The sequence below is a fragment of the Nicotiana sylvestris genome, chromosome 9 (genome assembly GCF_000393655.2).
Source record: "Nicotiana sylvestris chromosome 9, ASM39365v2, whole genome shotgun sequence".
NCBI lineage: Eukaryota > Viridiplantae > Streptophyta > Magnoliopsida > Solanales > Solanaceae > Nicotiana > Nicotiana sylvestris.
This window is the reverse complement of record NC_091065.1, coordinates 52,033,781-52,058,715: the sequence shown is the minus strand read 5'-3', so window position 1 is coordinate 52,058,715 and position 24,935 is coordinate 52,033,781. Positions and strand designations below refer to the sequence as shown.

At 39.0% G+C, this 24,935-nt stretch overlaps 1 protein-coding gene across 1 annotated transcript; it reads left to right on the top strand.

Moving 5' to 3' along the window:
• Positions 1-1,106: 1,106 nt before the first annotated feature.
• On the top strand, positions 1,107-10,007 carry LOC104231409 (uncharacterized). Its single transcript, XM_070157197.1, has 9 exons — positions 1,107-1,646; positions 2,038-2,118; positions 2,206-2,635; positions 2,872-2,959; positions 3,021-3,508; positions 3,791-4,226; positions 4,538-4,645; positions 4,751-4,873; positions 9,881-10,007. The coding sequence occupies exons 1-9, from the start codon at positions 1,107-1,109 to the stop codon at positions 10,005-10,007; spliced, it is 2,421 nt and encodes an 806-aa protein (XP_070013298.1).
• Positions 10,008-24,935: the final 14,928 nt, after the last annotated feature.

The following is a 24,935-nucleotide window of genomic DNA, read 5'->3' as shown; positions in this document are numbered from 1 at the left end:
TCTTCTATGGAGCAGAATAAGGTGAACGAAGAGCTGAATGAATACACTAAGGAACAATTTGAGCAAGCAATTATACCAAGATCAGCTGGGGAAGTAGAAGCAGTTCCAATGGCTTGTGAATCTGTCCCTGAACAGATAGTGCAACTGCAACTTAGTGTTCCATTGAAGACCCCTTTGCAATACTTACATAATCTAGTTACACACAATGTAGCACCAATAAAAGAAGATATATTGAGGCAGAATCATATGTAGGAAGAAGGAGATGATGAATTAATTGCAGGCAATTTCAAACAAGTGGCAAGGGAAGCTGATTTATCACTTACAGCTAATGCAAAGGTAGGAAAGAAGACTAAAAAAAATCAGAATAAAGAGCCACTACCACCTTCAAGAATAATGCCCAGGAGAACAGCATCTCAATCTAAATGATGATGATCAAGATGCTTATTTTGAACATAAGATCTGTAGAAATACAACAGGGCTTTCCTAGAGTGATCAACTGCATAGGGAGCACAATTTCTTTGTAATTGCATTGATGGAACTTTTTCTAAAGAAAAGATCCATTAATAGATATAGAAGGAGGTTGAACATGAAGACTGCCTAATCAAATATTAATGGACAAATATGGTTGTTCTTTGATGCCATGGTGGAATGGGAACTAGTGGAGTATTCTGAGCAATAAGTGACTGTGAAAGTATTACATAATGAATTGAGGTAGCACATAATAATGACATTTGTTTATGCAAAATGCTCAGCAGTAGAGAGGCTGCAATTGTGGGATCATTTGTATTATTTAGCAAGTGATATGGAGTTGCCATGGTTGGTAGGAGGGGATTTTAATGTATTGCTACATGAAGATGAGAAGATAGGAGGACTTCCAGTACATCCTTCTGAGTGTGAGGACTTTGCCTTTTGTATCAACTCTTGTGGCTTGTTTGATCAAGGGTACAAAGGGAGTCCCTTTACATGGTGGAATGGGATACCTAATGCAAAGTGTATATTTCAAGAGGTTGGAAAGGATCTTGGTGAACCTGCCATTTCAAAATATGTTGCCAACCATTGAAGTGGAGCATCTTATTAGGACTGGATCGGATTATGTACCTTTACTCATGACATGTGGGGAGAAGATTGCCAATGTTGTAAAGCCATTTAGATTTTTGAATTTTTGGACAAAGCATGAAACATTCATAGATGTGGTAAGGCAGAATTGGGAAGAAGATTTCATAGGAGATCCATTTTTGATGTTCAAGCAGAAGCTCAAGAAGGTGAAGGCAGCTCTTTCAAAATGGAGTAGAGCAACATTTGGTGACATCTTCAAGCAATTTTCTATCTTGGAAGACATTCATAGGGTGAAGGAGATGTTGTCTGAAGAGGAGCCTACAATTGAGAATATGATTGTTCTTCAAAAAGCTCAATCAGAATTGAAGAAATATTTGAGTGTTGATGAGCAATATTGGAAGCAAAAAGCTGGGATGGTTTGGTTTGTTGAGGGAGATAGGAACACAAGCTTCTTCCACAACCATGTCAATGGCAAGAGAAAGAATTTTCAATTGAAGAGGATACAAACTGGCAGTGGGATGTGGATTGAAGATCAAGATCAATTGGCTAATGCTGCAGTGGATTTCTATGAAAGGCAGTTACTAATGAAGGTGACTCTACTGATTTTTCATTGCTAGACAATGTACCTTCCATGGTTACATTGGAGCATAATCTGGAGTTGAGTAGATTTCCATCAATTGAGGAAGTTATGGCATCTATTTTTGAGCTTAGTGGGGAGAGTGCTAGTGGTCCTGGGAGGTGATTGGAGTGGACATGTACAACATGGTGCTACACTTCTTTGGAGGAGTTGAATTGCCTAAATCTATCACTCACACTAATCTAGTTTTGCTGCCAAAGAAGACAAGAGTGGAGACTTTTTCTAACTTAAGACCAATTAGATTGAGTAACTTCATCAATAAGGTCTTGTCTAGGGTGTTACATAACATATTGAAAAAATTCTTGCCTTACTTAATCTCTCCAAATAAATCTGGATTTGTAAAGGGGAGGAGTATATTTGAAAACATCTTACTGACTCAAGAGATTGTGACTGATATGAGATTGAGAGGCAAGCCAGCAAATGTGGTAATTAAACTAGATATGGAAAAGGCTTATGATAGAGTGTCATGGAAATATTTGCTACATGTACTCAACAAGATTGGATTCTCATAGCACTTCATCAACATGGTGTGGAATTGGGTGTCAAATAATTGGTATTTAGTGATGGTGAATGGGCAATCTTCAGGGTTCTTCAAGTTTACAAGGGGTGTGAAGAAAGGGGATCCTTTATCTCCAGCCTTGTTCATATTGTCAGCTGAGCTACTATCTAGATTATTGAATAAGCTCTTTGAAGATAAATCCTTTATTGGATTTGGGATGCCTAAGTGGTCTGAACATCTGAACCATTTGGCTTATGATGATGACACCATAATCTTTGCTTCTGCTCATTGTCTATCATTGAGAAAAATTACGGTAGTGTTGGGGAAATATGAGAAGATATCCGGCCAAATGATCAGCAAACCCAAGAGCTCCTATTATATATACTCTAAGGTGGCACATGGTCTATTTCAGGCAGTAGGGGATAGTACTGGATTTCCAAGAGGTAAGTTTCCATTCACTTACCTTGGTTGTTCTATTTTCTACACTAGAAAGAGAAAATAGTACTATGAAGATCTCATCAAGAAAGTGGAGGCTAAAATGTGTTCATGCAAAGTCAAGTTACTCTCTTTTGGTGGAAAAGCAACACTCATTTCTAGTGTTTCGCATGCCAGTACATATGCTATCAGTACTTGATCCACCTAAAAACATTCTGGAACATCTTCATAAGCTCTTTGCTAGATTCTTTTAAAGTACAAAGGAAGAAGGTAGGAGTAATCATTGGTCATCTTGGAAGAATCTTTGTCTCCCTAAAGAGGAGGGTGGCTAGGTTTTAGGTCCCTCAAAGATGTCTCAAGGGCATTGTTTGCTAAGCTATGGTGGAGATTCAGGACTACAAAGTCTTTGTGGTCCAATTTTATGTGGAACAAGTACTGCATGAAGGAGTTACCCACGGTTGTTCAATTTAGAAAGGGGTCAAAGGTTTGGAAGCAAATACTGAATGCTAGGGAGGAGGTTGAACATGATATTCTGTGGGAGATGAAGAGTGGGACAACTAACGTATGGCATGAAAATTGGACAGGACTGGGAGCACTATATCATGTATTACCTGAAGATTTTCCTATCAATGAGGACCTTCAAGAAGCAGCACAATTGAGGCAAGAAGAAGCATGGAATGATCAGTTGTTTGATCAAAGCTTCACTGAGGAAATTACTAATCATATTAGGTCCAGTGTGCAATATGAGGGCAGTGAGGACTACTGGGACGGACAATATTGGATGCCAATCCCCTCAGGCAAGTTTAGTGTTAGTAGTGCTTGGCAAATGCTAAGGCATAGAGCTGATACAAATCAAGAGTACAAGTTAATGTGGATTAAAGGTGTGCCATTCAAGATATCTTTCTTCTTGTAGAGATTGTGCAGGCAGAAAATTGCTACTGATGATATGTGGAGGAGGCAAGGGCAAATGGTGATGTTTAGATGTTGGTGTTGTCAACAGCCTCAAGAGGAAACCATAGAGTTCCTTTGATTCAATTGAACCAGTCCTATTGTATCAAAGGTCTAGAACCTATTTATGGGGGCAGCTGGAATTACAGTTCCTTTGATTCAATTGAAACAAGTCATAAGACATTGGTGGAATGTACAATATTGTCCAAATGTAGGCAAACATGGAGGTTCACTGTCCATAAATAGGGTGATTCATGAAGTAAATAGGACATTGCATCAATTGGAAAGAGTGAGATATGCTTGGCTATCTAATATCCCATTACTATGGCCAGATATGATCCAATTTTTTGAAAGTTACAAGCCTATTCTGATTACAAGAAGAGTAATATGGAAACTTCCATATCATGGTTGGTACAAGTGCAATACTAATGGGGCATCAAAGGACAATCTTGGTCCTAGTTCACTATGCTTTTGTGTGAGGAATGATGAGGGAGATTTGGTGTATACAAGGGCAGCGGACCTGGGAGAGACAACAAATGTAGTAGCTAAAGCAAAGGCAATTATGCAAGGATTGGAATATTATTTTGAGAATGATCTGCATCCTCTCATTTTAGAGACAAACTCATTGGCGATAAAGAAGGTGATTGGAGGGTAATGGGATCCTCCATGGTCAATTGCTCAAGAGGTGAAGAGAATTAAGGAGCTGAGGAACAACTTCAATGTGATATTTCAACATGTGTTTCGAGAGGGCAACTCCGTGACAGACTTTATGGCTAACATTATTTTTTTTCCAGGTGCATCTAAGTTTTATTCATTTTCTAAACTGCCTAGTGCAGGGAGGAGGTTGATTAATCTAGACAAATCTCAAACTCCTAACCTTAGGGTAAAGATAGCAAAGAAAAGAGCCCCAGAATAATGGCTTCACATTGCTTGCTTCTGCACTTACCTGCTTGCTTCATTAGGTTGGTATTAGACTATATGCTAGCAAGGTATTTTCTAGTGGTATTAGCATGGTCACGTGCTCATTTTGGAGGTGCTTTGATAGTGAACAGGAATTATGTGATAAGCAGGTTTGTGGATGGTGTAGCTTTACCTACTTCTGTTATGTCCAAATGTTAATGAACTATCTGAACATGTCCCTCTGTGTTTCTGTATATTGTTAAATCACTTCCCAGTATTATTAGCATGTTCTCATGCTTAATCTGGGGATGGTTTAGCAATGTTCAGAATGGTTACTACATCAAAGGTTCTGGCAGGAATTTCTATAAGCTTACAAAGTATTTCTTTGCACATTGCAAGTACTAGTGTCGCACCTCCTTTTTACCGCGCCCGCGGGGCGCTTGGGGAGTTTTCTCCAATTAAAGGATAGTCGAAACGGGATTTGTTTGTTTGTTTCAGAGTCGCCACCTGGGAATTTTAAGGCGTCCCAAGTCACCAATTTTAATCCCTGAATCGAGGAGAATATGACTCTGTTTATTATTCTGCGAACCAGAAATCCTGAGTAAGGAATTCTGTTAATCCGGAAGAAGGTGTTAGGCATTTCCGAATTCCGTGGTTCTAGCACGGTCGCTTAACTGTTTTTATTATTGGCTTAATTATCTTGATTTTACTAAATACGTTTTTATTGCATGATTTTACTACCGCTTTTTACTTATTGTTTACAATTATATGGACGAATTACGCGTACGTATATTCGTATTATATACTTTTTATAATTATCGGGGATCATGCCACGCGTACGTGTACACAATAAAATTGTCCATGTTATAGTTTTTATAAAAAATATATGTTCGAAATTTAAAATAAAATCAGGAACATCATCACCCTTTTTATTTAAATAATGAACTGCACACCTCGGGTTATATGAAATTATTTTAACATCCTTGGAAAATATCCTTTTCTTAAATATTCGCTTGAAATTGCGCGTACGTATAATCCGAATTTGCTTTTAAAAATATAATCAGGGTACGCGATCGCATCCCTAATTGCGTAAAATTTTTGTAATAATATTATGGATTTTCCACAAAATTGTTTATTATATCTACACATTGTTTTATATGAAATTCCTGTAAAATTCATATTTTAGGGGATGCCTTTAAATTCTTAAAAGAATTCACAATTTATTAAGTATTGCCCGTTGACTATAATTTCCGAGTATTAATTATGTTCATCCACACTATTCAAATTCGAAGAAAAGAATAAAATATGATTTTTAGCAAATACAACATACATATGATGTCAAAGAATGAATTGCATATGAAACTAACAAAAATGATTTATGAAGGGAATAAATACTTTTTGAAGAATTTTTATTATTTTTATTTAGTGCAAATTCTATTTCTAATTACCATTGATATAAAGTGTTGCAATTTGTTTTTGTACATCTCATCTTATTTTTCATATACTCATTTTAATCTAATGGGCGAAATTATTTTGATTAATTTATTTACGATGGTAGATAAGCATCAAGTTGATAAGAAAGGGAATTATTATGCAAATCGATTCAATAATATTGCCTTACATGCAACCTGACTATATGATGTAAACATCGTAACAAACTATATTGTATCACCTTTCGCCAATGGTTATACGCGCGTCTATTTAAAAAATACCACCAATACCATCTTAGTAATGTAGTTTCTTGATATTTCTACATTATTCTTTACTTATCTAACAACACCATAAAATTTAAATAATGGCCAACTTTACGCCATGTTTCCTACCTTGACAGTTCAAATATGACTAAACTAATGAGATTTCGGAATGGCTAACATTATTACAAAGCTTTATATGAATTTCAAAATAAGACAATTAACTCATAGCTATCAAATTTAATTTACTACTAGTTAACTAAAAAAAATGAAATTTAGACTAATGAACTTGGACAAATGGAAAACAGAATTGCAATTCAAGCTTCATTGATTTGTCATGCTAAATCTTTTCCAACATAGAATCTAAAAGATAAGTACCTGGAAATGAAGGTAGGAGAAGTAAGTTTCAGCAGTTGCAGTAGTAACAAAATCAGCAGAAAATGCCAAATAATTCAGCAGATTTGAGCAACAAACAGGACCCGAGGAACCCAGATGCACAGTAGCAAGACTTCTTAAAAAGAATTCAGATTTTTAAACCCAGCAATATCAACAAGCAGACCCGGATAGATTCAAGGAAAGATATGTTTCTGATTTTCTTTCCTTCTTCTATATTCTCTGTTTCAGACTCTATGTGTATATGAGTGTTCTATTTTCTGTTTCTTTTTCATTTTTTCTTCTTTCTTTTCAGATTTCTGTTTCTGCTTCTGTGTGTTTTTCCTCTCTTAATTTCTGTCCAGATTTTTTCTCTTTGTTTCCCTCTGTGTATATGTCTCTCTGTGTGTGTTAAAATCTAGTTTATGCCCCTCTCTCTATCAGTGTGTTTTTCTGTCTTAAATCTGGTCCTTAAATCAGTCCCAATCGCTTCTATCTTATACAGGTCTGCCCCCCTCTTTTTAAGTGCTGCCCGGACCCCCTTCTTCTTTTAAAATCAAAAAATCCCATTAAAATCTGCTTTTACTACTTTAAATCCCATTAAGTGATCTTTTCCTGATTTTCAGCAGCCCATTATCCCTTGTTCCCCATTAGTATCATTAACTAATAGCCATTAACACTCCATTATCAGCACACTATCACATTATTTCAATCCCAATAGTACCCCCTGAAATCCTAATGTTATTACTGAAAAATCAGAACCTACTGCAAAACAGATTCTATAATCTGTATAAACTTAATTATCCTTCTGATTTACAGCTATAACCAATCCTATTAACCTCCTAACACAATTGTATTTGACCAACTTTTGTAAACTTGAATTCAAACTTAACATTACAACAATATTACACTGAGTTCAGCATAATAATTCAAACTGAACTTTAAATTTGAACAAAAATCAAACAAACATAGGAGCATTGTCAATATACTGACAATGCCCTGAAACTCACTGATTCAGAAATCAACATATACACAGCATTCATTTGGATTCACTAAACAAGAATCAATTAATTGGGAAGAACTAATTGATTAATTTCAATAATAATAATCAACTCCAAACAGATAAACAGGGTATTACAGACAACATTTTCAGAAGCAAGATTCACAATACAACTAATCGATGAACTTAATCGAGTCGATTACACACATTGTACATAATCACAATCAACAGAAACAATTCACATTTAGAATCAAGTAGACGGGTAGGGGACAGTATAACAAAATTGACTAGAAAATTATGAAAATTTAGACAAACTAATGAAACGAACATAGAGTATACGTAGAATACACACAAGAAACAGAAAATTACCTCTGAACCTTCAAATTCAACCGGACTCAACTCAACTTGGATTTGGATTTTGTTTGAAATCAAACAGACCTTAGTCGAAGTATTTTCTACTGAAAATACTTTGACTAAGGTCGATTAAACCTCAATCTTTCGTCTGAAGTGAAAAAGATGCCAAGGCTGGAAAATTTAGGGTTTCAGATCTTGGCTTTTAAATCCGAACACTTCTGGGAGGATTCGAGGGAAACCAAAGATGGCACAAGGGTGAGGGAAGCCTAAAGGTCATTTGGTGTTAATTTGGGAGGAATCTGAGTTTGTTCTTGTTTGGTCCGAATCTTCAAAAGAAGATTCGAGAAGCTCGGAAATGATTCGAGCCAAACAAACTTCAGATCCATAACGAGGCATGCTAGGGGGTACTATGGTGTTATTTTGGAAGCCATTGGAAAGGTTTGAGTTTTCAGACCCACCTTCGATTTAGTATTCGAAGAGTTGGGGTCTGATTCGAAGGAAACTAAGGTCAGATTTGTGTAGAGGATGTTCAGGGGGTTCTAGGGTGTTATTTTGGTGACCGGCGGCGTTGATGCCGCCGGGTTTCAGGCGGTGGGATTCTAGGGCGGCTAGGGTTAGGGGTGGGGTTTGGGGACGATGATGAACAGTGAGAGGAGGGGGGTGTTCAGTTAGGGGCCGGGGTAGGGGCTTGAGCCTTATATAGGGGTGGGGTGGATTGATCTCATCCGTTGGATCAATTAAGATGCACGGTTGAGATCAATCCACTTATCCAAACGACATCGTTTGATTTAAGTTGGGGAAAGGGGTCAACCCGGGGTTGAAATGGATCGGGTTTGGGTGAGTTTTTAAGACCGTGGGATGAAGATGGATGAACGGTTCAGATCTAGTTGCCCTTAAACGTCGTCGTTTCATTTATGCAAAAGCTGAACTGGACCGTTTGATTGCAATGAATCAACGGCTCAGATTTGAGGTATCTCATGCGGCGTCGTTTAGGCTTGTTCGGATTGAACCGGACAGGGGGATGTTGGATTGGGATGTGGGTCATTAAAAAATCCTAACAAAAATTATAAAATAATTTTTAACCTTACACAAAAATATTAATCACTTCATAACAACTATTCAACATACAGATAAAACATTAATCACACAGTGGAATATAAAAAATAGAACGAAATGCATATTTTGGTGATTTTATTTAAATTATCTTTCAAATACATAATTAAATCCTATATGCATGCAACATGTATTTTATTTTAATTTTCATTTTATTATGACAAAGTAAACATTTACGGACATAACACAAATATTTAACACCACGCAAATTCAAGAATTACACAGTAAAAGAAATTTATTTTATTTTTTGATTTATTTTGGAGTAGTTTTCGTAAGGCAAAAATCACGTGCTCACAGCTGCCCCTCTTTGTGCGGAAACTCGAAGAGTTTTCGTGCAAAGATAAAGTGAGCGGATACGAGCGATTTTTGCCCGTTCGAATACTCCGTGGGAAGCATTTTTAGAAAGATTTGACCGAACCTCTGCTTCAAAGGTTTCCTACATATCCTTGGCTATAAACACTGATGAACCGTAGGTCTATGCTGTGCACAACCATATACACGATCCTATTGTTCAATGCATTGTGCACTCCAACTTTGCAGAATAAGCTAAAGGATCAAAACTGAGATTCAATTGTATCAAAAGGTGTTCCATTATACATACATGAAGCTGCATCTGCTCCTTGGACACTTCATAATGAATTTATGTCTCAACTTATTATTTCATCTGATATTCTTTCTGCTAGTTTGTGTATTTTATTGTCATTTTTTAGTGGTACTAGTGTGTGAGATGATAATGTAGTATGCATGGTAAGTTTGATGATTGAGCAGATAATCTATCTCTGCCTTGAGTTGAAATGGAAAACCATAAGGAAGGGATCATTTGGGAGCAACATTGAAGATTGGAAGACTTTGTTTGCTTCAATTTTGTGGTGTAGATGTTTGAAATTCATTCTAGCCTATGGACTGTATGCCCTGGCTCCAGGTGAGAGCTTGATAGGTACTACTTGGTATTTACCACTAGCAATTGGATTCACATACACTGACAGGAGTAGGAAGCATTAAGCTTATTATGTTGTAATAGCTAGTTCATTAGACCTTTGCTTTTTTATCTTTCTAGTAGCTAGTAATTTCCTATAACTTGTATTTTATTTTGGGACATCTTGTAAGCTTTGAACCCAATTTGGGATTTTATTTATATATTAGCCACTAGATAGCCTACCTAGTGGTATATTTGCTAAAAAAATGAATATACAAATCGAAAGGAAATGAATATATACATAAGGGAACTGAATATATACATCAAATGAAAGGGAGGAATATATACATAACCAAAAAGAAAATAAAGATAAAAGAAAAATAGTAGAAGAGTTATTATAGGCCAATATCAATGTCAAATCAATTAATATAGACCACCTCCCGAATAAAAATAAGCATTGTCCCCAATGCTTAACAAAAATAAGTACAAGGAAGGGTAGAGAGTTAAAAGAACTCCCTATGTGGTCTCAGTCTGCATGGCATCCGCAGCACCCTCGGTGTCCTCTAACTGTATTTCATCATCACCTGGCTAAGGGACAACAGGGTTGTTGAGCATCTAGAGCATCTCCTCAGCGGTATAGGCAGTAGCGTCCGGCTCCTCAGACTGGTCGGTTGCTGCCTCTGATGCCTCAGGTACTGCTGGTGCTACCTGTGCTACTGGGATTGTTGGCTCCATAAGCAGGTCAAGTGGTAGATCTCCTGCAGATGCTATCTTGGCAATCTCTTTTCTCAACTTCTCCACTAACTTCTTCGATGCCTAAGACTTCCGCATCTTATTTGCTTGTTTTACCAACTCCTCAATGACTTCCCCATGTGCCACCAAAGTTTCCAAAATGATCTTCTGGTTGTCCAAAATCTTCTTCAATGTTTCTTCCACTAACAGAGGTACTTGTGGTGCTGCTGGGGTAGAAGACTGTGGTGCAACAGCACTGGATATGTCAGATAGCTTTGAAGTAGTTGCCTGCATCCAGTTGTTGAGACTCGCCAATGTCTGGGAGACTCGCAGCGTAGTATATGGATAAGTGGATGAGGTTGGCACTGATAATGAAGCTGATGGTCCAGAAGAAGAAGGTGGTGGCATGGCTGTTGTCCCAGTGGAAGGACCGACTGTTGTGGAAGGTATGGCATGTGTGGAAGGCTCAGCAGCTAAATCAGTAATTACTACCATTGTCTCCTCAAATTGTCCAGCGAAGGTAGTTGCGTTACCCTTGAACTTCAGGTTGTCACCACCTTATAGGTGGTACCATGAGAAAGGCTTCTTGACCCTTACTTTTGTATCATATTGCCTCGGCTCCACCTTTTGATCATTGAAATACTCTGTGAGGAAGTTTGGGTACGGGTGTGATCTCTCATCTTTCTGGACAGCTAATGTGATGTTGGTTAACATTATGGCACCCACATTGATCGGGTACCCAGCCATAATCGAAGCCTCTGGGACTGCTCGGGGAAGTGGGAGATTGTTCTCATTTAAGCACGGATCAATATGGCTGCATACGAAGGTCTACCACCCTTTGGCTTCAAAATTTAGGGTGGCCCGAAATATAGGAACCTCTACTGTGAGCCACGGGGGTGGTGGTCCTCAAGCAGCCAAAATCTCAGTTTGCCACGGGCAAGCTGCATCACCCATAGCAAGTTTTTTTCCAAATACTAATCCGCCTCAACTTCTTCAAAGCCCACATAAGTGTTCTCAGCACATGAGTCGAATCTGACTTTTAGGTTTCTCACTTCTGTTATCTCGGTACCCTTACTTATGTGAGGCACATTGGTATAAAATTCTTTAACCAAGTGCTCATTATGATCGATGACACTATGGGTGAACCATTTCCATCCCTTCCGCTCCCGAAATTGTCTAAGGACATTTGGGTTGTGAATGTCCAAATCCTTCAGTAAGAACTATCTCTCAAGTGTGAGCGGTCTCTAGGGCTACCACTCTCTGAATCTGGTAAAGGCAGTCAGGCTCACAAATCGATCCTCCTATAACTCCTTCTTCTTAGTCCTCTCTAGAACTCCCATTGTAGTGTCGCCCCATCTACCATCATCCGGAACATCATCATCATCATCTATATTGATTGGTGTACCCTGGGCATGTGAGAAAGAGGGCTCAGAATCTTGGCTACCCTCTTCCGAACCATCAAAAGAACTAGCAGTGGAAGAGGATTCATCTCTCAAGTGGAATTTACCTGGGACTTGTTTGGGTTGAGATTGGGTGTCAGACGATGCTTGCATAGAGTTAACCTCAGAAGCTTCCCTAGACGGGAGATACTCACCGGACTTAGAGGGGTTCACGAACTCTATTGGCGATTGATTTCTTGCTTATGTCTCTTTGTATGTCTAGTGGTAGGTTACTTTTGCTTTGGCCTCGGCCTCGGCCTTGGGAGGATTCACCTCTCCCTTTAGAAGCGTCACCTTGACCACATGATCTAACCATTGTTTGTAATTCATAGCAATAAGAATCAGTTAGAGCTAAAAATAGTGCACACAGATGCATGATAGTTGCAGGAATCAGACTGTAGAAAAGACAGTGTGGACTACACAAAATGAGTGTTGCCGCAGACTGTCAAGTGCGGACCAAACAATTTTAATGTGCGGACGCACAACTTGTTGTGTGGATCGCACAATTTTGAGTGCGGCCGCAGATCGACCATTTTTTTGACAGACCAACTTTAGAGAGTTTCCATTTTCCATCTTCCACTTGTGCAGGTCACAAGTTAATTGTGCGGCCGCAGAGCACTTTTGTTTTAGCAACCATAATTGTGTGGTTCGCACAATGCAACTGCGGTCCGCAATTCTTTCAACACTTAACCAGATTTATGTCCACAATTACTATAAGGCACACTCATCCCTACAGCACACTTCAAATCAAGTTAGCACAAAAATAACACCTAACTATAAAGAGAAAAAACAAACAAGGGTTACCTCCCATGAAAGCGCCTGGTTTAACATTGCGACACGACGCAGAATTCCAACAATTGAAATGAATAGCCTCCACAACATGGCCATCTCCAACTTGTCCCAAATAGTGCTTCACTCGGCGACCATTGACTTAGAATACCTCGTTGTTTTTGTTCTTCAAGTCCAATGCACCGAAAGGTGTCACACCCACAACTTCAAACGGGCAACTCCATTTTGACTTTAACTTCCTAGGAAACATCTTCAACCGTGAGTTGAAAAACAACACAAGATCACCTAACTTGAACGCTTTGTTCCAAATGTATTTGTCATGAAGATATTTCATCTTTTCTTTGTATAGGGACGAACTTTCATAAGCATGGTACCGAAACTCAGCCAATTCATTCAAATGTGCAACCCTCAAGTTATCGTCTACATCTCAATCAAGATTCAGCTTCTTTAGAACCCACATGGCTTTGTGCTCAAGTTCCACCAGAAGATGACAAGCTTTTCCAAACACCAACCGGTATGGAGACATTCCGATAGGTGTTTTGTAAGCCGTCCGATAAGCCTATACTGCATCATCAAGCTTCTTGGACCAATCCGTCCGATTTGCATTCACTATTTTGGACAAAATACTCTTTATCTGCCGGTTAGAGACTTCCACTTGACCACTAGCTTGTGGATAATAGGGAGTCGTGACTTTATGAGTAACACCATACTTGCTAAATAAGGTGTCGAAAGCCTTGTTGCAAAAATGTGACCCCCATCGCTTATAATAGCCCGCGGAGTACCAAACCTTGTGAAAATATTCTTCTTCAAGAATGACACCACACTTCTCGCCTCATTGTTGGGTAGAGCAACGTCCATAACCCATTTGGACACATAATCAACTGTGACCAAGATATAGGTGTTTCCACAAGAACTCACAAAAGGACCCATGAAGTCAATACCTCACACATCGAAAATATCAATCTCCAAAATGGTGGTGAGGGGCATTTAATTTTTCTTTGAGATTTCACCTGCCTTTTGACATTCATCACATCTTTTCACTAAATCACTTGCATCATTATAAAGATTGGGCCAATAGAAACCACAACTAAGCACTTTGGTTGCCGTTCTCGCTCCACCATGATGACCACCGTACAAGGAAGAATGACAAGACCCATGTATTTCACCTTGCTCTTCTTCTAGTACACATCTTCTAATCACCCCGTCTATACAAATTTGGAAAGGTATGGTTCATCAAAATAATAATCTTCATAATCCCATTTGAGCTCCTTTCTTTGGTTTAAAGAGAACTCATCCGAGATGATACCACACACAAGGAAATTTGCTAGATCCGCGAACCATGGCACCTCTTTCATTGAAATATCCAAGAGTTGCTCATCGGGGAAGGAGTCATTGATTTTGAGGCTATCATGTGGCCTCCCCTCCTCCTCCAAACGAGACAAGTGGTTCGCCACTTGGTTTTCACTTCCTTTTCTATCTTGGATGTCAATATCAAACTGTTTCAACAAAAGCACCCATCTTATCAACCAAGCTTTGGAATCTTTCTTGCTTATAAGATAAAGAAGTGCCGCATGATCCATCTGGACAATGACTTTTTCACCCATCAAGTACGGGCGTAACTTCTCAATTGCAAACACAATGGCAAGGAGCTCTTTCTCCGTAACGGTAGAGTTTACTAGGGCACTATTCATGGTCTTACTAGCATAGCATAGTAGAATGGATGAATAATCTTGTTGATGTGTTTTCCCAGAACATCCTTCATCGCTACGTCACAAGCATCGCACATGAGTTCAAAATGGATACTCCAATTTGGAGCGGTGATGCTGGGAGTACTTGTCAACTTGAACTTTAACAATTTATAAGCTCTCATGCAATCCTCATTAAAGTTAAAATTAGCATCTTTCTCGAGAAGTTTGCACAACGGGTTCATCACCTTCGAGAAATCTTTGATAAAATTTTGGTAAAACCCCGCATGGCCAAAGAAATTCCGCACACCCTTCACCAAAGTTAGAGGTGGAAGTTTAAAAATAACCTCAATCTTTGCCTTTTCAATTTCAATTACATTCTTTGAGATGTTGTGGCCAAGGACAATGCCTTCCTCGACCATGAAATGAAATTTCTCCCAATTGACCACCAAATTGTTTCTTCACATCTTGCCAACACTTTATACAAATTTGCAAGACTCATCAAAAGAATCTCCAACTACCGAGAAGTCATCCGTGAAAATTTCAAGGTAATCCTCCACCATGTCCGTAAAAATAGCCATCATAAATCTTTGAAAAGTCGCTGGTGCATTGCATAAACCAAATGACATCTACTTGAAAGCAAAAGTACCATAGGGACCTGTAAATGTTATTTTCTCTTGATCCTCCGGAGAAGTAAGAATTTGGTTGTAGCCCGAATACCCATCAAGAAAGCTATAGAAAGCACGACCGGCCAATCTATCAAGCATTTGATCTAGGAAGGGAAGTGTAAAATGATCCTTCCTTGTGACTTTTGATCTTTCAATAGTCCATACACACTCTCCATCCGATCATCGTTCTTTTAGTAATAAAATCATTCTTGTCATCAGTTACCACCATCATGCCACCCTACTTCAGGACACATTGAACCGGAGAAGTCCACGAACTATCGGAGATATCAAACCATTTGATAATCAACCGAATAGGGTATCAAATTAATACCTGCCCCAAGATCACAAAGAGCTTTAGCAAACTCGTCACTTTCAATTGTACAAGGAATCGTGAAAGCACCGGAATCCTCCAACATAGGAGCCATTGAATTCACAATTGCACTCACTTGATAAGTGACTTTGATAGTTTCAAAATTCATAGACCGCTTCTTTGTCACAATATCCTTAATGAACTTTATTTAATCGGGCATTTTGTTCCGAAGATTCAACTAATGGCACATTGATTGAGAGAATCTTCATCATTTGAATAAACTTCTTGAATTGGTTAATTTTTACCATTTTGCTTGGCAAGTCTTTGAGGGTATGGAGGTGGAGGCTTAGGCAATAGTGCCTTAGCCCTTTGCACTACCGGTTCTCGTATGTCAATAATGTGATCCCTATACGGGTTCACCTCCTCTTGAGTCTCTTCCACACTATCATCAATATCAATCCAAAACTCATCATTAGATTTCTCTACATTGTTCGGGATCTCCTCTTCTTGTACCACTTGCTCTTCATCCACATTTTGCCTTTGGCTTGAGGTAGGTGCATTCCCACCTTTTTCACTTCTTGTAGTAATGGTCATGACATGCCCTGTGTTTTTATCACCCTTTGGGTTTACCACCGTGTCACATGGTAGTGCCCCTTTAGGAAGAGTATTTAGTGCTTGAGAGATTTGCCCCATTTGAACTTCTAAGTTGCGGATTTATATGTTGTGTAAGGCAAGTTGGGCATCCGAATCGCCATTCTTTTCCATCATTTTCTTGAACATGTTCTCAATACTCCCCATTTCATTATTGGAAGAACTTGGACCATAGGAAGGATAATGAAGCGGGTTGCTTAGTTGTTGATACATCGGGGGTCTTTAAAAACCCGACCCTCGGTTACCTTGATTATTGTTCTTGTTATTTCCCCCCCCCAATTTCCTTGATTATTGCCACTCCAATTTTCTTGATTGTTGTTGTTATGACAATTCCCTTTATTGTTGCCACCACTCCAATTACCTTGTTTATTTCCTCCACTCCAATTACCTTGATTGCTTGAGTTCCAATTACCTTGATTGTTTCGAAGTCTCCATTGTTGTTGATTTGGGCCTTGGAAGTTATTTCTTTGCCCTTGAAATTATTCACATATTGCACCTCCTCTTCTTGTTCATTATAAGAGTCATCTTGATCAAACCCACTATCCTCTTGCACATAATTCTCCACTCAATTTTGCACTTGTGGGCGCTTTGTTCTTCTCTTGTTTACCATCATGTTCACCCCTTCCATGGCATTGACTTGCTTAGGATTTTGCACTGAAGTTGCGCCTTTGCTAGTTGATTCATGGTAGTAGTCAATTCGGCAATGGTTTGCCCATGGTCATGTAACTCTTTATGGAGGTGAATCATGTTCAGATCACCTTGTGGAATATTAGCCCGAGATTTCCATGCGGATGATGTTTCTGTCATCTCATCCAAAATCTCACAAGCCTCCGCATAAGGCGTAGTCAAAAAAGTTCCACCGCCAAGTTGATTCATTACACATTGGTTGGTCGTGTTAATCACATGATAGAAAGTTTGTTGAATCATATTCGCCTTCATATCGCTATTGGGACATTCTTTGACCACTGTTCTATACCGCTCCCATATCTCGTGTAGTAGTTCATTGGGCTCTTGCTTGAATGCTAGAATCTCATCTTAAAGTGTAGCCATATGCCTGGGAGAAAAGAACTTAGCAATAAATTTCTCCGCCAACTCATCCTAGTTACGAATGGAATGGTTCAGTAATCGTTCCAACCAATCTAAATCTTTCCCCCGTAGAGACAAGGGAAAAAGCCTTAGCCTCAATACATTCTCGCAGATATTTGTTTGTTTGCTCCCCGAACAAGTATCCACAAACCCTTTCAAGTGTTTATATGAATTTTGACTTGGAGCCCCAGTGAAGAAACATCATTGCTCTAGCAAAGTGAGCATCACATTGGTGATTTGAAACTTTGCCGCCCTACTACGGGGGGGGGGACTATTGCACTTGTATACCATTCATTGGGTAGCACCCGGTGTGGAGCCGCTTGTGGTGGAGGTAGGGGTGAAACTGAAACATTGTCATGAGGCGCCCGACCTCTTCTATTTTCTTGAGGTTCAAGAGGAACCTCTTCAAACTGGTCATCATCAATGTCCACATCCCCCAAAGGAATGTTTCCGAGTTCATTGTTCGCCACAATAATTGTACCTATAATTGATTCACACAAATTAGTAACACGGAAGAAAAAGAATATAATCCACACACAAACCCAAATATATAGCTAACACCATTTTAATTCCCTGTTAACGGTGCCAAAAATTGTTCATATCCAAATGCACACCTCAAAAGAGATATGACATGATCTTATGCAATAATAAAACCCATCTAAGAGTCGGAGTCAAATTCGCAGGAAGCTAAGATGGGAGCTAGGAGTATATATTCGGAATAAGCAAGTGAAGTATCTAGATTGCACTTCCAGAATGAGGTTTTTGTTTCTATTTCTAATGTTAATCTAAGGGTTGCAAAATAAAGATAGAAGACTCGAGATAATTATTTTTGAAGTTTTTCCAAATATATAAAGAACCTAGGGCTGTGACCATGAACTAGTTGTTTGCCTAATGAGATAAAGACTTTAATGCTCGTGTTGTTGATTGTGGTGTATTATAGCTCACAACTCTACGTTACCCACTTAATACCTCTCGGTCAGAGAGTGATTTTACCCAATTTGACTTTCTCAAGACCGAATGGGTATCAACCAAAATAGTTGATAAGAGCTCAAGTAGGGTTGTTACTATCTCTATGTTGAACCCTTTAATTGGTTAATCAATCTCTCAATTGAACCAATTCCTTGTTAGCTAAGTTATCCTAGACTAGGTCCCTCTTTCTCAAGTAGAGACTGAGTCAAATAGGCATGAATAAATGTTTGTAACCATCAATTCTACAATTGAAGCATGAACTAAGCTAAATAATAAATACTCAATCATAAAGAAGCACTAAATTAATCACCCATAAGGTTTACATACTAGGGTTGGGTCATAACCCTAGTAAAAATCTAGCTACTCATGATAGAAAGTACAGAAATAGAGAAGAAGAACTAATTAAACTCATATTGGAAGATTAAAATAAGGAAATCTAATATTAAAATACCAAAATAAGCTAAAACTTCCTAAAATAACAAAGAGAAACAGTTATAGCACTTTCAGATGAAAATTTGTGGTCCGCAATTTCTTCTGCAGTCGCAGAATTCCTTCTGCGCACCGCATAGTTGTGCTCCTGCTCCCTTTATTTCCTTGTGCCTCAAACTATTCATTTTTAGTCGGATTTCATCTCGGGAGATCAACTTCCATCATTCCTGTAATTTTGCACAATTTTATTAGTATCGAGAATACAATTCAATGCTTTTAGACTAAAATAAAAACTAAAAGGCGCTAATAAGCAGTCAAAATCCCCACTTATCACCCAGGTCTTGGAATCCAACAAAATTTACAAAATACGAATGCCCATTCAACCATAAGTCCAACCATACCAAAATTACCAAATTTTGACACCAAATCGTCACATAAATCCCCAAATTTCACTCTCCAATCCCTAGTTTAAAACTCTCAAAATTTGACTTTAAAAACACGTAAACTAGGTGGGAAATTCAATGGTTATCGAATATTAATGAATAAAACTAATCAAAAGTTACTTACCTCTTGAATTCTAGTGAAATCCCCTTTAAAATCGCCTTAATCTGAGTTCTCAAAGTCCAAAAATGAATATAATCTCGGAACCCTTCAATTATATACACTGCCCAGGCATTTCGCTTCTGCGGCCAAAAATCCGCATCTGCGAAACCGCTTTTGCAGTGAAAACCCTACACCTATAGAATTGTCTAAAGTCGTCCTACTCTGCACGTGCGACCTAATACTCGCACCTGCGAAAGTGCTTCTGCGCCCAATCGCTCGCTTCTGCGAAGCCAACCACGCATGCTTAATTTGCATATGCGGGGCACCTACGACCACTGACCAATACACGTTGGACCGCTCTTGCGATGCATCCTTCGCTTCTGCAAGTTCACACCTGCGACCAATCCCTTGCAGGCGGTCACACCAGAAAACCCCCAGCTTCAGCAATTTTCTAAGTCCAAATTTCAATCTGATAACTATCCGAAATCCACCTGAGGCCCTCGGTACCTCAACCAAATAAACCAACAAGCCCTAAAACACAATACGAACTTAGTCGAGGCTTCAAATCACGTCAAACAACATCAAAAACATGAATCACATCCCAATTCAAGCCTATTGAAACTAATGAACTTCCAACTTCAACAATCGATGCCAAAACCTATCAAATCAACTCCGTTCACTTCAAATTTTGAACACAAATCATAAATGACACAAGGGACCTATTCTAACTTTCAGAACCAAAATTCGAGCTCGGTAACCACAAAGTCAACTCTCGGTCAAACCTCTAAACTCTCTATACTTCGATTCTTCCAACTTTCGCCAAATCAAGCCAAAATTGACTATGGAACTCCAAATCAGTATTCATTCATACTCCTAAGTCTGAAGTTACCCTACAAAGCTATCAGAACCATCAAAACTTCATTCCAGACCTATTTACACATAAGTCAACATACGCTCAACTCTTTCAACTTAGACTTCCAACCTTGAGACTATGTGTCCCAACCCATTTTGAAACATTCTCGGAACCAAACCAATCACCTCAAAAAAGTCATATAACAAGAACTGAGCATAGAATAAGTAGTAAATGGGGGAACAAGTCTACAACACTCAAAACGACCGATGAGTCGTTATATTTTTTTCTTCTTCTTCTATTCCTTTTTCGAAGCTACTTCGGCAGAAGGCTGTAGTGAAGTGGAGGGATTTGTAGGCAGGACTGAGGACACGACCTTGGTGATTTCATAATGTTTAGTGGTTTTTGGCAAGCTTGTGAAAGGAAAAGACTTAGTCAAAATAATGACAAAATAAAAACGACCCAAGGGGAAATTCAACCAAAAGAAGGACACTCACCATGAGAACGAGCCCCTCACTTGCCTTTGAAAAGCTTGCGCCACTCACGCTCGGAATAGGAAAGATATTTGCATATTCCCTCGACCTACTCCCTAAAATGGGGGATCGCATTAGGGACTCAGTCAACAAATGCATGTCAAATAAAACAGACGATGAGAAAGAAAAGTAGATTCAAAAAAAATACTTAGACAACTTGAGAGGAATAAACTTATTTTTCGAGTTCCACTTTTCAGGGAATGGAAGGAACTCAGAAGGAATGAGATCCTCGATTTTTATTCGAACAAACCTTCCTTGCTAGCCTCGGTCCCTATCCTCATCTATGCAGGAGAAGGGAGCTTTCTCTGCCTGACAAGCGAGCTTGATTAACCCCCCTCAAAAAATCTGGGGGCTGTAGACTCGGAGTAGATAGTCAATTGTAAACTAACTCTCCTTCGTCTTGTTAGAGAAATGACGGAAGAAGGTCATGATCCTCCAAAAAGAGGAGTGAATTTTCCGGAGGCAAATTTCGTACCTCTTATAGAATTTGAAGATCATCGTATCTACCGAACCAAACGTGAAAGGATACGTATAAACCTAAAGTATCCTTCCACGTGTGTCATAATATCCTCATCGGGACTGGGAACGATTATGTCTTTGCCTTCCCATTTGCAGTCTTCTCGGACCACTTGGAGCGTCTCCTTGGTGATGGAGCAAACATACATCTATGCCTCCTTACCTTGGTTTCCCTGTGCGGAGGCTTTTTCGATCTTGAAGTCGTTATCTATGGATCAGTCACCTAGGATGAATTGTATTAGGAGAGGTCCCGGGACTACTACCGGAAGTGCTGCCTCAGTGCTTATGTAGAAGTCGAAGGTGTAGTGGTTTGGGGTACTGATTTTGAAGTCTTAGCCATCTCAATCTAGAAATATGAAGTTTTGAAGATTTGGTATGAAGGTTTGGTATGAAGTTTTGAAGATTCGGTATGAAGGTTTGAAGATAAGATATGAAGATGTGAAGAACATGTTATGAGGATTTGAAGGACTGGTGAGCATATGAAAAATTCGAGGGTAACTCAAGAAGGTTCGAAATCAGAAAGTAAAAAAAGGAAAAAAGGAAACCAGAGCTTTTATAGAGAAGGAATAATGAATGCATGATGTTTCACATTCGGTAACAATCGAGGATGATCAACTGGAGGCTGACACGTGTCCAAAATCAGAGTGACATGACTGATGGGACATTTCGGCTCATCCACTTGGTTGTGGTGTACGGAGGAAGGAATCGGGGTCAATTGGTCATTTCTCATCGTTGTTAGAAATCTAATCTTTGAGAAGTGAGGGGACTAATTGTGTACAAGTATAATCGAGGATAAAGCTACCCCCGATTTTTCGATAAAGAAACAAGGGACAGCGTGTTTCGATGCTTGCTCAGGTAAGGCCGAGGGTACCCACAGATCGGAGCCCAGGGGTAGACGGACGATACGTCGGGAACCGAGCATGGTTAAACATGGGAAGAATCGAGCTCGAGCAAAACGAAGAATCGAGGATAAAGTGAAGACGGCTAAAAAGGACGAACGAGGAGCCGAAATATCTGCTATCAACCGGATATTATGGCGCGGATCACGCCCGATATTAGCTGCAGATCGTGTTCTCTTGGAAAAAATATAAGGAAAAGATTTTTACCTTATTTAGACTTGTGTTAGGGTTAAAATTCCCCTACTATATAAAAAGGTAACTTTTTTATTTTTTGGATCATTATTGGCACGCATATCAAAGCAATAAAGTTTAGTTTTGTCTTTTAACAATTGTTCAAGTATTCTTCAAGTTGTTCATCCTTTCTGTTTCAACCGAGCTTCATTCTGAGGGCTCGATTGGAACCAATTTTTAGAATTCAAATCAAACGCCGAGCTTAATTACTTCGCCACATTTGATTTGATCATTTTGTTTTCCTTTAATTTAATTATTTGTTGTTCATGTTAAATTAAATTGCGTATCCTTTAAACCGCGTACAAATTTAATTGTTATCATTTTATTGGTAAACAACTGTGACAATACTGTAACATGGGAGAAAATTTCGCCCAAACGTGGGTTTCTGCTACGAGAATAAAGATGAGATTTTAATGTCCGTATAATTCTGTCTCTCTCTCGTCTCTTTCCTATTTTACAGTATAATGAAATTTTACATGAAAATAGGCTTGGCAACAACGAAAAGGAAATGAATATTAAATTAAATGATTCTGGTGAAACTGAAATCCTGCAGACTGCAGTCTGTATTTACTATACTTCTTTCAAATGTCAGTCTTTGTTATGGGCAGTTAATTACAACAGACAAACCATTCCTTTCAAGAAGTGATTGAATTTTTCACTTCCAACAATATTTGTTGGCAGCATTCTTTCGAAGGGACTACCTCGAGTTATTGAGCGACAGCAGACACATAAATCTAAATGCAAGACATATCTTGTTATTATTAGTCAAGTATAAATGCTATTTATTTCTGTATAAGGGTTACGTACTTGTTACACTGCTTAAATAATGAGTGTATCTTCTATTATCAGTTCTACTTATTCGAAATAATATGCATGGTAATGAGGTGGGCAGAAAAGGTGGAGAGGTAGATAACGGGCAAAATAATAGTGTATTTGACTCAGCATCAACTTATCAAGTTACTAAATCATACCATAAAAGTTTAGGAGAAGGAGAAGGGAGAAGGGAGAATAAGGAGGGCGGTGTCTATATATCTGAAACACAGTTCGGGTTCATGCCGGGTCCTTCTACTGCGGAAGCTATGCACCTTATCAGGATGTTTGTTGTACAATACAGGGATAGGAAGAAAGATTTGCATATGATATTTATTGACCTAGAGAAGGCATATGACAAGGTCCCTAGGGACATTCTTTGGAGATGTTTGGAGGTGAAAGGTATGACGGTAGCTTTTATTAGGGCGATAGAAGATATGTATGATGGATCTATAACTCGAGGTTAGAACTGTGAGAGGCGACTTAGAGCATTTTTCGGTGATTATGGGGTTACACTAAGGATCTGCGCTCAGCCCGTTCTTATTTGCCATGTGATGGATGTATTGACATACCCCATCTATGGGGAGGTGCCATGGTGTATGTTGTTCGCGGATGATATAGTTCTGATTGATTAGACGCGAGGCAACGTTAATGAGAGACTGGAGGTATGGATGTAGACCCTGGAGTCTAAAGGTTTCAAGTTGAGTAGGACTACGATGGAATATTTGGAGTGTAAGGTCAATGACGTGACGGGGGAAGCGGACGTGGAAGTGAGGCTTGACTTACAAATCATCCCCAAGAGAGAATGTTTCAAGTGCCTAGGGTAAATTATCCAGGGAGATGGGGAAATCAACGGGGATATTATGCACCATATTGTTACGACGAAGAAAAGGCAAACCCGAAAATAAAGAAGATAAAGAACACCAAATTTTAACGTGGAAAACCCTTCAAATCGAAGGTAAAAACCACGGGATCACAAAGATCCAAAAAGCTCCACTATAATAATAAGAGGGTTACAAAAGTTCTTCAAATTGACTACACAACAAGTGCCAAACACGGAGCAACAATAGCAACAAGAGCAACAACTAATCAATTGAAGAAAGAGGAGAATCCACAAAAATGAAGCTTCTGTTCGAGGCTCGAAATCAGATTCTACGAGCCTCCAAATACGATCTCCACCGTTCAAATCCAAGAATCAAGATGTTACAAATACTCAGTCAAACTTTCAGCCCGATCCAACGGTTAACGAATCGGAAAACGTGATTTAAATGTTGGCTGGTCGGAATAAAAATCTGCAACAAAACAAATATTTTTCTTCTCTCTTTTCTCTTGACGAAAGCTCTCTCAAAAACCATTCTTATGTGCTTAAGTCTTTCAAAGACTTGTATCAATGAGCATAGAATAATTGGATACCTATTTATAAATCATGAGTGGTGCTTTCTCTTAAAGCCAAAACCCATTCAAAATAGGAATAAACCGAATCCAATTCCAAATAGGAATGGAAACCAAAAGAGAATAAGATTAGGCCATTGGTTCTTTGGCTGGACAACATGGGCATGAGCCCAACAAAATCCCCCTCCAGCCAAGACGCCAAATGTGTCTTCAAGTAAAGGAACTATTGACAGGCTTCATGCCTGCCAATTTTCTACAAAACGCATGCTTATCTGCAAGCTTAACTATGAAGTCCTCAGGGTGCTCCATATAAATCTCCTCATCTAAATCACCATGAAGAAAAGCAGTCTTGACATCCATCTGCTCAACCTCTAAATCTGTACTTGCAGCTAAGCCTAGAACCACACGAATAGAAGACATCATCACAACAGGGGAGAAAATTTCATCAAAGTCAACTCCCTTCTTCTTGTCAAAACCTTTAA